At 43.6% G+C, this 18,541-nt stretch overlaps 1 protein-coding gene across 1 annotated transcript in view; it reads right to left on the bottom strand.

Annotated features, from left to right (window-relative positions):
• Positions 1-7,361: 7,361 nt before the first annotated feature.
• Positions 7,362-18,541, bottom strand: part of hcn4 (hyperpolarization activated cyclic nucleotide-gated potassium channel 4) — a gene marked incomplete at both ends in the record, with an annotated part of 164,557 nt that continues 153,377 nt past the window's right edge. Inside the window, 2 exons of the mRNA XM_084055428.1 lie at positions 7,362-9,547; positions 18,186-18,350. Of these exons, the coding sequence (XP_083911554.1) occupies positions 7,362-9,547; positions 18,186-18,350 (2,351 nt within the window). The remainder of the gene's footprint in view (positions 9,548-18,185; positions 18,351-18,541) is intronic.

Below are 18,541 nucleotides of genomic sequence, written 5' to 3'. Positions count from 1 at the left end.
GCAATCTGTCTGTTCAAGCCAGCTAAGTGCACGGAGGGTTGAAATGGTGCCGCTTTGTGCAAAAACACACGGCATTCACACGGCAAAAAATTGTAGAATTGCAGTTCAGGCATTTTGCAACTCACACACGGCATTCCTCCCAGAGGTGAAACCTTTTCTGGTGTCATATTGTTGTGGATTGCGAACCACGTCTTTGACTTCACCCATCACCAGTGGTGTAAAGTAACTAAGAACATTTACTGAAGTACTGTACTTAAGTACAGTTTTGAGGTATTTTTTTACTTTACCGGAATATTTCCAATTTTCAATACTTTTACTTCTACTCCACCACATCTCAGAGAAAAATATTATACTTTACACTACAATTATTTGAAATCTTCAGTTACTAAGCGTCTTTATATATTTTTAAACATAAAGTAACCACTTCAGCCCTATATATATTTTGGCCATTTGAAAATAGCCGATCTACAAGCTCACAATGCGTCACGATGCGACGCATTGTGAGCTTGTAGATCTGCTATTTTCAAAATATATATCACACAAAAAAAAAAAGTGAAATGGGACATTCTGCATAATGAGTACTTTCACTTTTGGTACTTTAAGTACATTTTTATGCCAATGCTTTTGTACTTTTGAATTCATGACTTTTACTTGTAATGGAGTATTTCTACATTGCAGTATTGATACTTTAACGTAACTGCAAAAGGGGAGTACTTTTTCCACCACTGCCCATCACTGTAGTGTAATAGGTTGGGACTCTGCACTCCATCACACATACTGTTGCGCTGTCATCCAGGATTTGGGGTGTAGGGTATTTTCCAACATCGCATCACAGACCTAAAGGTATTCACATGTTCAATACGGATGTCTGTCTGCAGTAAAAACCACTAAGCTTAGGCTATAGTAAAATGATATTCCGCTGTGAAACTAAAAAGAAAATACATGACCGGATTTGTGTGCCGGATTTACATGGAAGCGCACTCACGCACGGTCAGCAGACAATGTCCAGACAGCCAGGAGTGTTTTTGAATTGGAAATTCTGAGCAGGCTGTCAAAATACCTGATTTAATCACTTGTCTCACACTGGAATATCATTTTACCCCTCCTTTTTTTTCACTACATCCGTAGGAACAGGTGAATACCTTTACATTTGTAATACAACATTGGAAAATAGGTCAGAAATACACATGTTCGCCCCAGGCACCCCAGTTCTTCGGGATAGTAATGCTATGTGACCATTAATACCAGTGGTGTAAAGTAACTAAATACTGTACATGTACTCAAGTACAATTTTGAGGTATTTTTTACTTTACTGGAGTATGTCCAATTTCCAATGCTTTTACTTCTACTCCACTACATCTCAGAGGATAATATTGTACTTTTACTCCACCACAATTATTTGAAAACTTTAGTTATTAGTTACTTTGCCGATATAAATCATTATAAAACATAGTAACCACTTTAGCCCTGTTTTATACATACTGTAGGCTATTTGAAAATAGCAGATCTACAAGCTCACAACGCTTCGCATCGCGACACATTGTGAGCTTGTAGATCTGCTATTTTCAAACATTTTAATATTTTTACTTTGGGTACTTTAAGTATTTTGATGCCAATACTTTTGTACTTTTACAAAAGTAACATTTTGAACACAGGCCTTTTACTTGTAACGAGTATTTTTGATATTGTGGTATTTCTACTTTTACTTGAGTAAAATATCTGAGTACTTCTTCCACAACTGATTGATAATAGCCTACCGATGGGTGAGGTCACAGATGGGGCTGTACCAGTCTGTCTCACGTATCCTCTCCCACTGCCCTGTCTCCTCACTCACCCTGCAGAGGTCTGCACGGACAGGGGATTCCTGACGAGCAAGACCTGTCAGGGGCCTGTCCGGGGTCCCACATCACATCAATACACACACAGGGCAAAACATATTTCAGAACCTCGACTGGACTGCTGGACGAAAACAAGGCGTTAAACAGCAACACACACACACACACACACACACACACACACACACACACACACACACACACACACACACACACACACACACACACACACACACACACACACACACACACACACACACACACACACACACACACACACACACACACACACACACACACACACACACACACGGAGGGAGGGAGAGGAGGAGGACGAAAGGACAAAAGGTGATGCCACAAGAGAAATGGGTTATAAAGGGCTACTGTGTTGATAAAGGCCAGAAACAACCCCTGCATCGACACGCCAGTAAAGCAGTGGTGGAGAGTAACTAAGTACAGTAGATATACTCAAGTACTGTACTAAAGTACAATTTTGAGGTACTTTTCTTTACTTCACTGGAGTATTTCCAATTTTCTATACTTTATACTTCTACTCCACATCATCTCAGAGGAAAAAATTACACTTTTACTTACACTACAATTATTTGAAAACTTTAGTTACTTTGGAGATTTTGATTATTATTACAAAACATACTTTAACCACTTCAGCCCTATATAAACTTTGGCCATTCGAAAATAACCGATCTACAAGCTCACAACGCGGCGTTGTGAGCTTGTAGATCTGCTATTTTCAAAAGATCTTTTATAGATTTTAGACACTTGTGAAACATTCTGCATATAAGTACATTTTGTTTACCGGACGGACTTGTGTTTCTACATTGCAGTATTGATACTTTTACAGTAAAACATTTGAGTACTTCCTCCACCACTGCAGTAAAGCCTGATTTATACTTCGTTGTATGACAGTGTTGCGTGCAGACACTAGCAGATCTTGTAAATCGGCTATTCTCGGCTATACAGTACATCGCATGATCAGGAGCATAATGCTGCAATAGTGTTCTCACAGCAACGGACCGGCCATTGTTGAACTAGACTGAATGATGTGACTGCAGCATTATCAGACAAATAACGTTGTCTGAGGATGTCCACATTATGTATGACAGACCTGGACAAAACACTAGCTGAATAGCTATGCTGTGAATACTTTGGGCTTTATTGTATTAAGCAAGTACAACCATGTACAGGAGTATTGTTTCCAATGTATACTCTGTAGGTTCTGGCTGAAAGCTCATCTCTCATTGACGATCTCATTGATGAAGGTGAGGAAGCAGATTAAATTAGGTTATAGGGCAACTGAGACACGGATTTTGCAAACAATAACACAAAAGTATGTGGGGGATTTTTTTCTTTTGTTCTGTCCCTTTTCTCTTTGTAGTGATCATACCAGCGCAGAGGAATAGCATAACAAAAATAATTCTGAATACTACTGCTGATATTCTGAGGAAATTATTCATTAATAATTCATTATACATGCATTCCACGGTAATGTACTGGGATTCGGGGACACCCCTATTCCCTATCGTAGTACTACAGTAAGTTGGTTGGAGGCAGAGCAGTTGCAAATTGCCTGAACTGCAATTCTACAATTTTGCATTGTTCTTTGAGTTCATTTACGTGTTTATAGTGAGATACTGTAAATCCATTGCACCTCTACTAGGTCAAATATCTGAAGCTATTTTCAAATAGGACTCAAATTGGACTACTGACCCTCCTCATCTGCCAACATACACTGAAAAGCCAGCTCTCCAGGGCTTTATCTCACCCCGGATCACCTAGAGATCTTCTACCAGAACTTGATTATGCTCTTCTTCTAGATAGAACATCCCTGCTTCTTGCTATGCAATGCTTTTCAGTTCTTAACTCCTGCCTTGCACTTTTCTTTTTCTTTTTCTAAGTACCCACAGTCGCTTATACATAGAACAAAGGGAACCAACTTCATGATGCTACAGTATGTCTTGTTACCCGGTACCACTAGGCCAGTAATGAGAAGAAAGCCTGTGAACCACCTCCATCCATGATGGCCTGTGAGGGACTGTGGGGTCACAGGTATGTCTTGTTAACCCATTCAATCCGGGAACGCATCTGTGTCATTTTAGATTTGAGCTATAACCATTATTTTATACTTTGGCTATTCAAAAATAGCAGATCTACAAGCTCACAGCTATGAGCTTGTAGATCTGCTATTTTTGTAAAATCTTGAACATTTGCGCAAATCTTTGAATACATATATTTTTTAAACAACATTTTTAACTAAAATCTTTGCTTCTGGAGGTCCCTGGAATAAAATATTTTACAAATGTTCACTTTTAAAAATATATATTCAAAGATTTGCACACATTTTCATGAGTTTTCAAAATTCAGATTTAATATCTACTGTACAAGCTCATAGCACTATGAGCTTGTACATCTGCTATTTTTTAATAGCCAAAGACATCTAAAATGACAGAGATGTGTTCTCGGATTGAGAGTGTGTCTATGTTCCCCGGGTTCTGTGTTCCCCGAGTTCTGTGTTCCCCGGGTTCTATGTTCCCCGCTTACCTAACCCTAAACCTAAACCCTAACCTTAGTGGGGGAACATAGAACCCGGGGAACATAGGGATGAGCCCCTCGGATTGAATGGGTTAAATTAGCCTGCTGCGGCTGAGCGCAGTGACTGAGAGAGGGACCCAGCTGTCTGAGTGGAGCTGTGATGAGCTTACAGGGGAATGGTGTGAGGGAACACTTTGCTTTTATCTCTCCTTACTGACGCCTCCCTTTGTGCAGTGGATGGACATTTCATGAGCAATATAAACGTCTTTAATAGGACATTTAAAATAAATAAATAAATATTCAATAAAGTCATTAAATTCAATTTGCATTTTTCTCTGATTAGTCGACTGATTAAGTGCAGATTTCAGTGTTCACTCGAAGAGAAGTTTATGGCTCTGGGGCGGGCATTCTTCAAGCCAGCGTATTTTATTGCCAAGTACTTTTTACACATTATGTGTAATACCGTTCTGGTAATAATCAATTAATTCTATGGAGGTGGACTTATAAATATATATGTATAAAAAAGTGGTACAATGTTTCAAGTCCATTGTTAGTTCAATTAAAATATATTACTTTTTGCATCTCAAAGGGCATACTTGCTGATAAGAAGGACATTTGAGTTTCCTAAATAATTCCTCTTAGCGGCTTAAGCGTGCACCATTTCATTATGGTGAATGCAGACTCTGCGAAAAAGCTACACAACTCGTAACATCACGTATTATTGAACACCTTCATCACAACACCTGAATTCAGTAAGGAATATGTTTATGTCACCGTCATAGCAGCTACAATACAGGAACATAACGCATGATGAAATGGAACTTTCCAGCAGTCGCCACTGGTACTTCATTAGGTAGTACCAATACATTTCAGCTCGTGTCCACTCATCAATTTTGCTATGCATTTTCTGTCAGACTATAATGGGAAACATGTGAGTGATGATTCAAGTTCTAATACTGACTCTAAGAATGTGTTTTTTACTCTTTTTTTTGTACGGTTCTAGAGGTATACCACAAGTCTACAATGTGTAATCATGGAAGTCCTGGTTCAAAGGCTAAAATCTGCATTAAACAGTCTGGGCTGACTAAGGGACGCCGATAGCCGAGTGGTTAAGGCGTGTACCACATAGGCTCTGCATGATGCATGACAGCGAGTCCCGGGGTTCGATTCCCGAGCCCCGGCGGACCTTTTTCTGCGTGTCACTCCCCAACTCTCTCTCCCCGTTTCCTGTCTCTCTTCACTGTCTACTATCAATACGGGCAGAAAAAGCCACAATAGAAAAAAAAACTGTCTGGGCAAAGGAGGGACGCATGAACTACAATTCCATAGTAGTCTCGCATCGCCAGACAACTATTCCACAATCTCCGAATGCTATATAGAGTCTGGAACTACACCTCCCGAAATCCGGGGCAGGAAGCTGTCATCTGTTCGTCATTTCCGGGGGGGTACCAGGGGGTCCCCAGCAAAATGAGTTAATATAGCGTCACAATCATTTTAACCACTTTAAACATATTTTATACTTTGGCTATTCAAAAATAGCAGATCTACAAGCTCAGAGTAGAGCTTGTACATCTGCTATTTTTGAAAAATCCCTGGCACAAAGTATTTTTGAGATGGGGGGTCCGCAGCCAAATACATATCACTTTGGGGGTCCTCGACATGAAAAGGTTTGAGAACCACTGCTCCAGACTGTATGACCGGAAGCATTTGAGAATTGTGGGCGGCAACAGTCTGGCCACGCGAGACTAATTCCACACGGACTGAGAGAAACAAAAACAGTTTTTTCAGCCCATTCCCAACCAATGGTGATTCAGACGGCGGGGGGGTTCAAACTGGCCAAGTGGCCATCACACGCAGTCAGTGGTATGGCATGAGCTTGGAAGACAACGTTTGTAGGAACATGGTTGAGGACTCTGCAACAGGCCCGTCACGCGCGGTGACACATCCGTACTGAGACAAGAGGGGACGGCGACCAATACAGTATGAAATAAAAAAGAATAATATTAACCACTTAAACCCTTGCGTCGCTATTCTGCGGCGTGAGCATTCGCTAAAAGTAGCCGAATGTCACGCTTCGACACGTTGTGAGCAGTGATGTTTAGTCTGGAGCAAAAACAGGAAGGGACCTAGCATAGTGCCCAGGGAGACTCCAGGCAACTAAATATAGGGTTTAAGTGGTTAATAATAGTAATAATAATAATAAAACCATTAGATGAGCAGGGGGCAGATTGATTTCCCCACAGGACAAGTCTTTTTGGTTTCTTAAAATCTCCTCTCCGACCCATCCCATCCCCAGAATGTTTTTGCAAAGTCTATACAGAGGGATAAATAAGTACAATCTAAATAGATACATCTGAGGATCAACAATATGTGATCCCATGTAGGATGGTAAAAGAGTTTGTCTGTCTCGAAGCATGGTCTTTTTTAGCTAAAAAGTTAGATTCTGTTCTTTTTTTTTTTTTTCACCCATCTGATTTGAAACACACAAAAAGCCTTTATACATGCAGGTATTAGTGCATAGGTTCCTGCAGAAAAAGAACTTATTGTGTCGTCAGTCCATTGAATGGTCTGTCCCAAAACCTCATCAGATGAATTTGGCATAGTTATAGAAACAATGAAAATGTCTCTTTAAGGGGATATTATTTCACACCCTCCCAGTCCCTTGGTTAATGTTAATGTATCTTTTAAATATATCTCTATCTATATTATGTATGAATAAAAAAAGACAGGAGAGGACAAAGCAACAAAAAAGAACAAAAAAAACAAAGTAGAATAAATAGTATTCTCTAGAGCTCAGAGTTACCTGGTTCAAGTGTTCATATTTTTGAATCACAGTAAAGTTAAGATTAATAGAGAGAGAATTGGGAACACAGTGAAGGCTGAGGAACAGAAAGAAAAGAAGACAGCTATAGCCACACAGGGAAGTCGTTAGTCTGCATCTCTTTCCAGAGGAGCACGAGAGGGTGTGATCAAACCTCACAAATTGGAGGGGAGTTTGGAGCGGACAGTTTGAGGTTCTAGCTCTGAGGGGTACGCGGCCGAATCCCTCCGTGGCAGCAGAGCCGAGGAGGCCACGGCGGGGGACTGAGTCTGGTGCGGGTGCCCGGGGGACAGCTGGACGGGAGGCGTCTGGACGGGAGGCGTCGTCGTGGTCGTCGTCATGTACCCCGGCGGCGCCAGGCTACACGGTTTGGGTGCCAGGGTGGGCGAGGAGAAGGGAGAGGGGTAGTATCCGGTGGTGTCCATGGAGGTGCGAGTGGCCGGGTGGCCCAGTGCTTGGGACACCTCCTGGGGCAAGGAGGTATGGGAGCCGGACAGCAGCTTCATGTCCTCGGAGAAGCGGCCGAGTGGAGAATCTCTTCCGGCGGCGTGCGGCTGGCCGGGAAGCTGGGAGGGGAGAGAGGACTGGGGTATGAGCAGAGAGCTGTGGGACCCCGTGGCGCCGTAGGGGTCGCTGAATTGGAAAGTCCTGCCCGTCACTGGGCTCTGGACGGTGGGGCTGGGTGCCAGCGGGGTGAGACAAGGTGACGCATCTGAGCCGTACTGTGCCAGCGAGGCCAGGGCAGACCTGTCCAGAGACAGCTGGTGAGGCAGGAAGTCAGGCTGTAAGCCTGTCAGGCTAAAGTGACCCAGGGAAGACGGTGAGCCCTCGGCAGGCTGACTATGTTGGCCTCTACTGGGAGATGGTGAGCCTTGCGTAGGCGAGTGGAACAGGTTTAGGCCACCGGAAGTCCGTCCTCCCCCTGCAAACTGCTGTAAAGAGCCCACCTGAGGAGGCTTGGGGAGCGGCTGGCTATGGAGCAGCTGACTGGGCATGGGGCTGGACGAACCTGTAGATATGGGGCTCACATTACTCTGGCAACCTGGGGAACCCATAACTCCAGCTGCCATTCCACCTGAAGCCCCACTTATATGCCCAGTTGCAGTCCCTCCTATATGGCTCCCTACAGCCAAAGCTGTTGACTCTGCTCTGTGTCCTCCAATGACGCCTACTGATGACCCTCCTGCTATATGAGTGCTTGTTGATACACCAGAAGGCCCTCCCATGCACGATGGAACAGAAACTCCCCCTATTGATCCTCCGGGAGGCTCTCCCATTAATCCATTAGAACGCCTTTTCAGTGATCCACCAGAAGCTCCTCCCATCGACCCTCCCACAGCTCCTCCCACTGATCCAGAAGACATTCCTCCCACTGACCCGCAAGAAATCCCTCCTATTGAGCCACGGGAAGCTCTGCCCAATCTAAAGTTCTCCCCAGGCGCCCCTGCCGTGGCTCCGATTGTGAAGTCGTCCGCGATCCAAATACTGTCAACTCCAGCCGCCCCTCCGGCGGCCCCTTCCACAGAATGTCCAGCGGCGCCACCAGGAGACCACCCTCCTGTAGCCCCGCCTGAAGCTCTACCTGCCCCTCCACTTAGCCCTGAACTCGAGCTCCCGCCTGAGGCTCCCTGGTGGAAGAGGTTCGAGAGAGGCGGGGTACCGGAGCGAAATGGCTGCTGATGCTGGGGCTGAGGGTGCAGCTGGGCCGTGCTAGAGGAAGGGGAACCAGAGGAGGAATATGGTCCAAATGGGAACGCAGACGCCCCCGCTGCACTAGACCCAGCCCCTGCCCCAGCTCCAGCTCCAGCCACACTAGCTCCATACTGGCCTCCACTGGTCGACGCCTGCTGGCTGGAACCGGCCGAACCCGACACCGAAGCCACTTGCTGGGCCCGGAAGGCGGCCAGCAAAGGCATGTCCCCGCCGGTCCTCACTTTAGACGGGGTGCTAGAAGGAGAGTCCCCGGCAGAGCCGCACGCCGCAGAGGGCGGAACGAACGCGGGGAACTTCTTTAGCCGGCCGGGCGGGTCCTTGAGGGAGCCGAGGACAGACACCGGAGGCCTGAAGAGCGTGGCGGGGAGGTGGGGGAGGTGGGTCAAGGCGATGGCCACCGACGTGGTGGCAGCAGCTGCCTGGAGGGGCGCCTGGATGAGTGGCGCCCAGATGACCGGCGTGGGTGAGGGCGGCGCCTGGGGCGGAGCGTTCTGCATGAGGTGGGCGCAGTGGGCCATGTCTCTGTCGTGCTGCACAATCTGCTGGATGATCTCATTCTCCTGGTAGTTGAACACGCCAGAGTTCAGGTCGTGTTGCACCTTGTGCTGCAGAATGGAGCTCTTCTTGCCTAAAGGAGCACGCACACACACGCACACACGCACATGCACATGCACACGCACACGCACACAACACACACACACACACACACACACACACACACACACACACACACACACACACACACACACACACACACACACACACACACACACACACACACACACGCACCCACGCACACATCCTCATAGAAACAAACACAAGACGCGTAGACAAACACAAACAGAGAGAGAAGAAAGATGAGAGCGGTGAGATAATCATCCAGGATCTTGCAATCAGTTAGTAGCTTATCTTTTGCACAAAGGCATGCTCAGCCTGACTCTCATTGTGACTGTATGATAATATAAGCAGCACATCTCTCCGACAAAAGTACACTGAGCGTTCAGCCCAAGGCTAGCTGCACGATGAATATTAAAGAGTGTGGAAGGGGAACTGTGTGTGAATGTGTGAATCCCAGACAACCCCCTTTGAATAGCATTTTACCAGCAGACCCCATCCGGAAACCCTCCTCTCCGGTGGTAAGGACAGAATAACATAAAAAAAAAAGAAGTCAAAGAAAAAGGAGACGAGAGCAGAACATAATGTACACGTACTGTAGCTGAAATTCACGAGAGGGGAGTTCAGAGGGAAACGGGGGATGGAGTCGACGAAGAGACGGGGAACGACGTTCAATGTGAAAGGGAGAGAAGTGAGAGTGAAATGACCAAACAGGACTTAAATGGAAGGTGTGATAGCTTGGGCTCCAGGCTGTGTGTGTTACTGTATGTGTTTGACTAGCCTCTTACCGTGGAGTCGGAGATAACAGGCACAGGAACCAAAAACAAACAATACAGCATAGGAGCCAGAGCTTTGGGCTGAAAGCACGTGAGTCACTGCTCTATTGCATGGTGTCTCCGTCGGGTGGAAACCTCATATGTCCAAAACTGTTACATTTCACGATTCAAATTCAAAAAGCATCAAAAGTAGCAGATCGTCAAGCTCGAATCGCGTCGCTTCGCGCCGCGATTCGAGCTTGCGGATCTGCTACTTTTGATGCTTTTTGTGTGACGCTGTAGTATGATCGAGTAGGGCGTTCATTTACGAAAAAACACAAAAAGTTAGAATACGGAGATAGGAGTTTTCTGCCCGACAGCAACGATAGGTGAAGGTAATGTATTCTCTGTCCATGGCATCCAGTGGGGAGTAGCTCAATATAATAGAGTAGATCAATTCAGATCAATGGATCTGCAGCAGAGATCTGTTTTCTGTCATTTTAGTCACCCACCCCGCAGCTAAAATGTAAGTAATTCCACCATCATCAAGACAGGGTCGGTATATGGCTTCCCTGTGGATCTCTGATGTCATGTTGATGACGTCATAATGATGATGTTAGTCTTCTGAGATTTTGATTTCACAAAATGTGAAAAAAATACAGAAATCACACGGAAATATTCTCAATATGTGACAAGATCTACCTCAGGCATGCTTTCTAATGACCCAATCTCTTTTTGGCTTATTACCACTTTTTGGGGGTATTTTGAGAACCAATGGTATAGACGCTCAACAAAGCCAGATGCACCACAGTGGATTCGAACCCACTGGGCAGGCACCCGAGCGATCGAGAAATTGACGGAATCGATTCAGAAATTATTGAGAATCGGGGATTTCAACAAGGCATATCAATTCTCTTATCGATTCTAACGGGACCTGACGTTATGTCACGTCTCCAGAGATGAGAGTCATTGAAGTCAAATCACTAGTACAAACGTATTTCGTTCTAATGAAGCTTTTGACTTAACTACCGGTAAAAGGCTTGCATGCCGCTTCAAGGTTGCGTATTCGTTTGAAGACAACATACTCTGCCTTTGATTGTCTGCGGGAAATCAAATGAAAGTGATTGAGTGGCCCAGGTTCGAACCAATTTGCCAACAGTATACCAATAACAGAAAAGGATCGATAGTGGGATGGATAAGGAATCGGATCAATTAGGGGATCGAAATAGATAAAGATTAACACTCCCCATCCCTAGTGGTGATGACAGGGTTAATTCACATCGCTGCTGCATCCCCATAATGCTGCTCACCCCCCCCGCCCCCATCCTAAGTTACAGTAAATGCAATTAGCCACGGATCAATCTCTCCATGTCCTGATATGAGCGGTGGATGGGTGATTAACCCATTCAATCCGGGAACACATCTCTGTCTTTTTAGATTAAAAAAATTGCAGATATACAAGCTCATATCGCGGGGGGGAAATATTTGATTTTTTTTTTTTACTCAAATCTTTGCTTCCGGGGGTCCCTATTACAAATTATTTTGAGATTTTGAGCCAAATACAAATGATTTTAGGAGTCCTTGACATGAAAAAGTTTGAGAGCCATTGATATAGAAACATATGTTTTTCAAAAACCTTCAGGATTTAGAAGACATTTGTAGAATCCCGAGAAGCAAAGATTTGAGTTACAAATAGTTAAAAATACATTTTATTATATTCAAAGACTTGCACAAATGTTCACGTTTAAAAAAAAAAAAGCTGATCTACAAGCTCATAGCTTGTAGATCTGCTATTTTTGAATAGCCAAAGAAATCTAAAAATGACACCGATTCTTTCCCGGTCTAAATGGGTTAAGAGAGGCACTGTGTTTGTGGCTAACTCCATATCTGGACCCAACCCCTCCATTAGGGCCACATACCTCCGATCCGATTGCAACGCTCTTATTGTAATTAATTAGCCCGTCGCGGTGGCTGTGTGAAGTACTTTGTTCTGCAAAGGAGGGCTTATAGGAACAGCGACTGTCATAATCTCTTTTGTGTGTGTGCAGTGCACGGCGCTTAACTGTACACCGGAGAGAGAGAGAGAGAAACGCGCCCGAGAGTCTCACGGAAACATCCCTATCAGCCCTATACCAACCTCATTTTCAAAGCGGCCATTTTCTACACAGAGTAGCCCCCCCGAAGCCATTTCTACTATCTCTTCCATTCTAAACATAGCCTTTGATAAAAAAAAAAGGAAAAACGTGCAGGCAGCATGCAGAGGGGGGTTTGAGTGATGATAGACGCATGCCTCCCATTGTGAATTTTTCATCTGCCTGGGCTGAGCTGGGAAAAGTGACAGATAACGGAGTGAATATCAATTGTATGTTTAAGTGAAGTCATGCAGGGCTTTCAGAACCCCGCCCCTCATACCAGAATACTTATGAGAGACTATAGAGCTATGCTGGCATAAAGCACAAAGCAGCGGTGGAAAGTGACTGAGTGAGTACATTTACTTAAGTGCTGTGCTTAACACATTCCCTGCCAGAGTTTATTCATAAGGTACTCACCCACTGCCAGCGTTTTTGAGTTTTATAGCCTTTTGAACCGTTCACAAAAAAATTATATCCATTAAAATCCGCGATCGGATGGTGTTTATAAACAGCAACGACGGACGTTCGAGCCCTCATAATGTTTACACTTTTTTTCCTTTTTCTTCTTCTGTGGTATGAGCGACGAAAAGAGGCTGCAAACGTCATATCCGTTTGGCTGTGACGTGGCTGTGACGTTTCCCCACCGGCCATCTTAGATTAGCTTAGCCTCCGATCGGCTATCAGATCGTTTTTAAACACAAAGAGGATAACCGTTCGTCGATCAAAGAAAAGAAAATACAACCGGAGCTTACCATTCGTTTTTTAAACCGTGTGAAAACCATGATCTTTAGCCAAAACCAGGGAAAAAACGTTTTTTCAAGATAAAAAACGTTTTTTCAAGATAAAAAACGAACCGGAAACGGTTGTCGGAAATTTTCTCATAGGATGGGTCGGAAGCGTCATGGGGAAAAAAAAAAAATCAAGGATGGTACCAAAAAATCTTTTTTTCGTTATCAAACCACATTAAAAGACGATCCCGAGATATCTCGGGATACGCAGGTAACGGGTGGATTTAATGTCCCGAGATATCTCGGGATTGGCAGTATATGTGTTAACACATTGAGTGCCAAAAACGGTCCGGACCGTTTTTTCATAATCCAAACGAGGAGTGCCGAAAACAGTCCGGACCGTTTTTGACCCAATTTTATTTTTATACGTGGGGCCCACGTGGGGCGCTCTAACAAAACTTTGGGATCATCCAAGGTGTCTCTGAGAAGGAGAGGCCGGATGTGGATCCATGTCAAAAATCCTTCCGGTCGGCCTCTCCAATGTTAACTCCTTGACTAAAAGCTTAACACATCGACTGCCTAGATCGAGTTAACTCGATATTAGTAATCCAGCGCTCGACTGCCTAGATCGAGTTAACTCGATATTAGGTATTTTCATTGGTTTCATCTGTGATCGCGCGGGTCTGTTTATTTTTCATCAGCACTTTCGTTTTCCATCTACGTCACACTCACCCTAGACTGAAAGAACGAGCCCAATCGATGGTCTTGAAGGGCGGAGCCAAACCCAGGCGCTGGATTCCAGCGCCTGGGTTTGGAGCACTCTGATTGGTTAGGAGATAACAAGGTCCTAAGACCAGCGTTCCTGCAAGGTTCTCCCAGGCTTTTTTTCTTTTTAAACAAAAAAAAGGCATGGGTTTCCGAGGCTACACTCACCCAAAGCTGGATGTAAAAAAAAAAAATCGTTTCCGGGTCACATTGTTTTTCTCCGGTCATTTTCGTCCAGAATAGAGAAAAACACTTTTTTTCACACGCTATAAAATACAAAGGGAGAGCTCCCCTTTTATTTTCTTTGGTCCGAGTGACGATCAGGCATCGTCGTCGTGTATCACATCGTATCACAAGCCGATCAGAGATTGTCGAAGACAATCACATCCGGTTCATGTTGTTTGACTGTTTGAGCCTGGAGGGAGGGGGGGGGCGAGTCAGCGAGTCATCGAGGGTGTCATTTTGCTGCGCTCTGCTGGTCGATCGTCGTATGTGTTCAAAATCATGGCCTGAGAAGCTTAAATGCATTTAAATGCATTTAAAGAGAAAACAAAAAAACACGCAAATCGCTGGCAGTCAAGGGGGTAAAATTGGAATAAACTCTGGCAGTCAATGTGTTAATGTCTCCATTTCTTTTTAACGTGGTGGAAGCGAGCCGTTTTCGATCGGCGATCACTCTGCAATGGAGGATCGCGTTAGAAATATTATTGTTCCAGGCGTTAGTCGGGACCCTCCGCCATCTCGCACGCACGCTTGTTTACATGCACTTCCGCGTCGGGGCTTCTACAGCACGAAACGTATCAACGTAAGTGGATGGAAGAAATGCAGGCACTGAACGTACAGTATAATATTTCAATAAACGCCCCCCCAAAAAAAAGACCACTTCGCGTAGATCTACGCGACTGGCACGATGCGCTGTTATTTCGGTTCGCGTAGAACTACATGATTGGCAGGCAATGTGTTAAGTACAATTTTGACTTTTTTTGGTCTTTTTTTTTATTTTTGCACTTTACTTGAGGATTTCCAATTTCTAATACTTTTACTTCTACTCCACTACATCTCAGATCCAAATATTGTACTTTTACTCCACTACAATTTTTTTGAAAACTTTAATTACTAGTTACTTTGTAGATTTTGATTATTACAAAACATACATTAACCACTTCAGCCCTATATACACTTTGGCCATTAGAAAATAATGCGATGCGACGCATTGTAGATCTGCTATTTTCAAAAGATGTTGTTACACACATAACTTTAAATGGGACATTCTGCATGAGTACTTTTACTTTTGGCACTTAAAGAACTTTTTGATACCGATACTTTTGTACTTTTACAAGTTCTTAAAATTCTGGACTTTTACTTGTAACAGAGTATTTCTACATTGCAATATCGATACTTTTACTTAAGTAGACAATTTGAGTACTTTTCCACCACTGGCACAGAGCCACATTTAGCCGTCGACTGGCACGTTATTCCTTGATGAGTAGGCAAATACATGAATCTGTTTAGTGTGACATGGATTTTTTTGTTGTTGCTGTTTTCTGTGTCACCGTTCATGTGGGACTCAAGTATAGGGCTGCATTTATCAATTATGTTTTCGATTAACTGAATAAATGAGAAGCATGTTTATATATATCGTTGCTGTTGGGCTGAAACGTCTTATTTCCATATTCTAACTTATTATGTATTTCTTTTTAAATGAATGCCCTACTTGATCATACTACAACATTACACAAAAGTAACAAAAGTAGCAGATCTGCAAGCTCAAAACTCTTCGTGAAGCACCACATCTTGAGCTTGTAGATCTGCAATTTTTGAATTTTAATCTAGAAAAGTAACGGTTTTGGATATGAGGTTTCCACCCGACAGAGACAATATATAATTATATATATATATATATATATATATATATATAGAATCGATTTTCATGATTTTTTTTTATATCTGTCTTTTAACAACTGATTGACTTATCTTATATATTTACTTGATCTTATTAACAATTTTAATAACCTATGTTTGTCGTACAATGGCGTCATGCAAAAGTAGCAAAAATAGCTAATCTTGGCATTTTTGTCAGTACAAGCATCAATAAAAACAAAACAAAAAAAAAACGCTTCAAATGCGATTCCAATGTGTGGGCAGTTCATCTGGGTCACCAGGTGCATGTGCTGGGAATCTGCCCGGTGAGAAAGTAAAGCTGGTGTTCATAATATGAATAAAGCAACATAAACGTAAATAATATGATCATATGCAGTCAAGCTCATAGCAAAGTACTGTGTGTTCATTTACAATAAAGCAGAGCAGAGTTTGTGTCCGGGTAGCTCAGTCGGTAAAGCTCTCGCCTTTGGGCCACAAGGTCATGGGTTAGGTCGTGCTATACTCAGCATATGAGGAGCATGGCTTGGCTGCGGCAAGTCGTGTGGTATAAGTACTAGGAGCTGATGGTAGGTTATCAGGTTTAGTGTTTAGAATTCCTGCTGGGGACATACGTACGCTGAAAATAGTACATCATGGTTGGATGAAAGTACTCACTAATACGGTACAGTCCATGCTCGTGCGGCTCCACACACGAGCAGCGTAATTTTTATCAATTCATAGCACACAGTGTTTCTACATAGGGTATTATGTTGGGCTCTATGGGTAACATATGGGGCTGGTTGTCCAGTGAAATGTGAGCTGATTGATTAGACACATCTGTCTAGCATGTGCTGGTCTCACAACAAGTGTCACAAATGTGTCGCACGCACGCACTTACGCACGCACGCACGCACGCACAAGGGGATCATCCTGGCTAAGGAAATTCCCTTTTATTGAGCTTATAAAATTGGGAAGGTCTTCAGCACATGATCAACAGATATAAGAATTACATTTATATAATTTGGCGGTTCACCTCAATCCGGGGGACGCATCTCTGTCATTTTAAGATTTCTTTGGGCCATTTTTGAAAAATCATGATTTTTTTGGGGAAATCTTTGAATATATCTCTTTTAAGCGAACATTCGTAACTCACATCTTTGCTTCTGGGGGGGTCTGGGGGCTTGTAGATCTGCTATTTTTGAAAAATCTTGAACATTTGTGCAAATCTTTGAATATATCTTTTTGAAGCGAACATTCGTAACTCAAATCCATATATGTATTAAAAGATTTGCACACATTTTCACGATTTTTCAAAAAAAAAAGCTGATCTATAAGCTCATAGCGTGGCACTTGGTGCCGCGCTATGAGCTTGTATATCTGCTATTTTTTGACCAGCCAAATAAATTTCAGATGTTTTCCCTGATTGAATCGGTTAATTTGAAGAGTTTTAGTAATGTAATGTTCCAAAGGAGCCTTTTCTACAGCATTGATACCAGAGTATATAAAGTGTGTGAACCTCTGTTCTGTTCCAGGTGAAAAAGTGATGCAAGCTGTGAGCTGGAGGTGTGCAGATAATCACGGTAAAGTGAGTCCTCCAGGGCATCATTACACCGAGGTTCCCAAAACTGCGTGTTCTGACTGAAAAATGCTAAGAAATGTATCTGGAAAGCGTTTATAAGGCTTCCTGTTTTTACGTGTTGTCCCCGCTTGAGGCGGGGACTCAATGGATTACGATGTTAGTTACCTATTCAACAATGAACCACCCCTGGCATCCCTAGATTTGTTCTTGATCATGTTTTTGATCTTATTGTTTTTAATCTTGTTTAATATTGTGTTATTTTTCTTTTGTTGATCTCTTTTTTTATGTAAAGCACTTTGGGCTGCATTTGATGTCATGAAAGGTGCTATACAAATAAACTTTATTATTATTATTTTGGCCAACTTTATTGGCAGAAATGTATACATTTTTTTTAGCAAAGGTCACACCACACGTCGCATCGCATCACGTTGTGATCTTGTAGATCGGTTTCATTCTGTAATTTTTTTAAATAGGACTTAGGTGGTTAATCCAATCGGACACCTGCCTGATACCTGGCACCTGCATTGGTCTTCAGTAGATTTGACTACTGAACCACCTGTGCACTCTCAGAGTTGAATTAACACTGATGATACTACAGTGCAGGTTGGGGTACCAGAGATGGAAAATTGTGTCAAATGGGGGTCCGGGGCCTAATGCATATCAAACTGGGGGTTCTTGAAATTAAAATGTTTTAGAATCACTGCTATAGACGTGAAAGTCTTCTCTTATATGGGGGTCCCTGGCAAATCTTTTCAAACGGGTCAAATTTGGGGGTCCTTGACATGAAAACGTTTTAAGAACCACTGTAACCCGTGTATACTGTATATCTCACCGATGCGGTCCAGTCTGTCCAGGGCCACCGTCTCGAAGGCCCTCCTCATCATGGGGTACTCCTCCAGCACCTCGTTGAAGTTGTCCACCGACAGAGAGTACAGGCGGCAGTAGGTGTCTGCTCGCACGCTGGCCGTCCTCCTGCCTCGAGTCAGCAAGCAGATCTCTGTGACACACAAACACACACACACACACACACACACACACACACACACACACACACACACACACACACACACACACACACACACACACACACACACACACACACACACACACACACACACACACACACACACACACACACACACACACACAGTTAGTTACTTTATTGACACAATTGTATAAAACAGTGGG

Source organism: Gymnoscopelus microlampas, assembly GCF_963454915.1.
Source record: "Gymnoscopelus microlampas genome assembly, chromosome: 1".
NCBI classification, from domain to species: domain Eukaryota; kingdom Metazoa; phylum Chordata; class Actinopteri; order Myctophiformes; family Myctophidae; genus Gymnoscopelus; species Gymnoscopelus microlampas.
Note: the sequence above shows the minus strand (reverse complement) of the source record. Positions and strands in the feature narration are given on the sequence as shown.